The following is a 3,599-nucleotide window of genomic DNA, read 5'->3' on the forward strand; positions in this document are numbered from 1 at the left end:
ATTGTAGGCAGTTTATCCCACATTTTATATATATTTATTTGTTATTAGTGAACTAGTTCTATTTCAACTATACTTGTTATTTTAACATGAACCTATATATAAAACAATAGAAGATAAAATCAAATATATCAAGTTGTATTGGAGGATGTCCCTCCAAATCCAATAGGGTTCAGTGTTGTTTGTCTGGTAGATGCTTCTTCTTAGATTATAAAAAGAGGTACAATAAGATATCCGTGATATGATAATAAATATAATACTGAGTAGTGATAAATGTTCAGAAATTGCATTGACTTGTCTGAAAGTAGGAGTAGCTGGTCCAAGACCAATGTAAAAAGCTGATATACTACTTCTATTAGATTCTGGTCTGTCCCACACTTTTTTCCACCAGCTACCAGCTTTAGATTAACGTAAAGACAAGATACAAATTTACAAAACCAAACACATTCTTTTTGATACTCTTTTTTTCTAAATTAAACCATAAATATATATATAGAGTTGCAGGAAGCAGTACGGAATTAAGTATCAGTAGAAGAAGGACCATTTTAATAATTTTCATATTTACACAATCTTTTTGCTATCTATTATTGGGCATGCTCATGCAGATAATAATATATGCATATCTACTCAAACAAATCTTTGGGGCCCTCCCAAAAAAATCCCCCAAATTTTCTACCTGGAACACCATTCTATCTTTGATTTGTTACTCACAAATTATAAAAATGATGGCATGCTAGGTAGAAATAAAAATAACAAGATTCATGAGTGTCTAGAGTAAAACTACTCAGTTGAGATATTTTTACATCTTATTCGTTTATATATTCAACTTTCAATCTTTAAATTCAATTCATTAAATGACCTTTGTCAACAAGAATCGTACGTATTGAGATAATTAAGGACTGTTTGTTTGTCGAAAACTATTGTGCAAAAAGATATTTTCTTGATTTTTCGATTTTTATTTGCTTAGGAAAATAAGTTAAGTGAAGGAAATGTTTTACCATTTTGAAAAAAGTAAAAAAATTTCCATGTTTTTGAAACATACTACATTCCTTCTTACCCTATAAAAAACAATAGCCAGTCATCACTTTTTCCCGTTTTCTGATGTTGTAGTCAAACACTGAAAAAATTCATCTTCCAACACAATATTTTCCCTTACCCAGTGTTAGGGGTGCACACAAAAATCCGCAAAACCGAAAAACCGAAAAACCAAACCGAAACCAAACCGAAAATAAGGTTAACCGAAATCGATGGACTAGTGTACGGTTTTTAATTTTAAAAATAGTGGTTAATGGTTACGGTTACGGTTTTCATATTCTAAAAACCGCGGTTAACCGAAACCGACCGAATTCAATTAAATATATAAAAATATATTTATATTTATACATATCATTATCCCACTTAAAATAAATACATGGATCAATAGCAAAAATTTAATAAGAAACACTAATTATTTCTAGTAACTAAGACTCAACGATGAAATATTTTGTCTCAAATATCGTCGTGCTATCGAATTTATCACAAAGTAGATAATTAGTGAAATTAATATATCTGGATAGGGCTTAGTTGCTTTAAGGGGAAAATATAGTGTCCAATCCATAGTCCATGTGTATATAATGCACGCACATCTCCCTCTCGGTCGTTAATCTCTCAACTCGTCGTTGACCCGCCGTTCCACTCACAATAAAAATTAGAACTTTTTTTATTATTTTTATTTTTATTTACTAATGGTTAGAAACCGAAATAATTGGTTAACCGATTAGTGGTTAACCGAATTTAGTGGATTAGTGTATGGTTAGTGTTTTCAAAAAACCGATAAAGTGGTTAACCGACCGAATTAACCTTAATGGACTGGTTAACCGACCATGTGCACCCCTACCCAGTGTTGTCCAAAACACAATATTTTCGGTCAAGCAAACGTAACCTAAATTTTAACATTAAACTGATTCAAAAATGCATAATTTATTTTATTTACATTTAATATACATCCTGCAGGGTTTAAAAATGTGGTTTATCTAATAGGGTTTTATAATAATTTTAATTATAACCTTTCATTATTTTTAGGATGGGTTGAAACTCATAATCTTTCACTTCTGATTTCAAAAGTGTACCAAATGAGACGGTTTTTTAGTTAAATATTTATTTTTAGTTGACATTGAGTTTATGTCCATTATAATAATATATTTTTTATTGATCGGGTGTATTACATCCGGTGTACAGTAGAAGTTCTCCACATTCTCTTGAAAAAAACATAAAGAAAAAAATAAATATTTTATGTATAGAAAAAAGAACAAAAAAAAAAAAAAAAACCTGAGGATATTGTTTTGCAGAAACTTAATAGATAGTCCATTAAACAAAGATATATATGTCATACACAGACTTGACATGATGCCTCAGCAGCAATTAAACCTAGAGAAGTTAAAATACAGATAACTAATTAATTAAGATTACAGATATAATTAATATGATGATGATGATGATGATGTGGTGTTTCATTCTTCTTTTAGATTCGTTGATGTGATTGGGAAAAGTTGAAGTGTTTCAAGAGGTCTTGTGCTGCATCCTGAATTTGAAGAAGAAGAAGAAGAAGGACCCACTTCCATCATCGTCATCATCCAATCATAGCCGTACATTCCCATTCCCATTCCCATTTCAACATTTTCTGGAATCTCCACCTTCCATTCCTCATTCACCATTTCCACTGGTGCACCTCCATATGCTCCCTATTCACAAACAAACATAAATAGTTACTCATTATTCCACAAAATTTATAGTACATATTAACATATTAGGCTACTGTACTAACATTCTTGAATCATACCCTTTTTATTTTATTTCTTGGAAAATAACATAATAATGTATACTGCCCCGAGCTTGAAGCGTGTATAACACAAACACATCTAATAAATTTTATGCAAGAAGATGAAATTATAAGAAAAGGAGTGAGAAGTTCACCTGATGAGAAAGAAAGGCAGCAGAGTTAGGATGATGATAAGAAGAAAGAGGGTGAAAAGAAGGAGGAGGAGGAGAGTGAAAAGCATGATGTTGAAGTTGTTTAACAAGTCTTCTTCTAAGTTTTTGTCTATCTCTAGCCTTATGGTTTTGAAACCAATAAAAAACATTCTTTCCTTCAATCTTTCCATACAAAGAAAGATGAGCAGTGATTCTTTGAATTTGGGAAGCATTTGGAGTTCTAATCCCACTCCTATATATTTCTTCAAGGATCATAAGTTGCTCCGGGGTCGGACACCACCGTGATGAGGCTGCTGGAGACATTTTATGTATATTGGAGGGGACAAAAAGGGTTTAGATATATATAGAAGAAGAAGAGAAGAAGGAGCAGAAGGTGTCATGCTGATGTTTCCCTGAGAGAGGCATTGAAGAAGAAGCATAGAAAAGAATGAAAAAGAAAGAGTGAATGAGATGAAAACTGATCACTGATCACTGAAACTGAAAGAATTATGAGTATACAGTAATACTAGACAAGAGACGACCTTTAATTATTATGCCATCATCACCTTATTATTTCTTTTTCTTTTACCACTAATACAGATCAATTTTAAAATACATTTATGATCCCTGAATCCACATTGCTATTAACATTG

The 3,599-nt window shown here is 31.6% G+C and overlaps 1 protein-coding gene across 1 annotated transcript; it reads right to left on the bottom strand.

Moving 5' to 3' along the window:
* Positions 1–2,486: 2,486 nt before the first annotated feature.
* Positions 2,487–3,387, bottom strand: LOC136221623 (WUSCHEL-related homeobox 3). The gene is made up of 2 exons (XM_066009015.1): positions 2,950–3,387; positions 2,487–2,717 (listed from the first exon to the last, which is right to left on the bottom strand). Exons 1-2 carry the CDS (start codon positions 3,268–3,270, stop codon positions 2,487–2,489), a joined length of 552 nt encoding a protein of 183 aa, XP_065865087.1. The 5' UTR covers positions 3,271–3,387.
* Between the last annotated feature and the right edge of the window lie 212 nt (positions 3,388–3,599).

This window comes from Euphorbia lathyris, chromosome 3, assembly GCF_963576675.1.
Source record: "Euphorbia lathyris chromosome 3, ddEupLath1.1, whole genome shotgun sequence".
Lineage (NCBI taxonomy): Eukaryota > Viridiplantae > Streptophyta > Magnoliopsida > Malpighiales > Euphorbiaceae > Euphorbia > Euphorbia lathyris.

What these genes read in the sequence shown, in the direction of transcription:
- LOC136221623 (XM_066009015.1), bottom strand. Translation starts at nt 3,270, where the DNA reads ATGTCTCCAGCAGCCTCATCACGGTGGTGTCCGACCCCGGAGCAACTT. An exon ending in CTGCCTTTCTTTCTCATCAG is followed by an intron (nt 2,718 to 2,949) that starts GTGAACTTCTCA and finishes GTTTGTGAATAG; the next exon opens with GGAGCATATGGAGGTGCACC.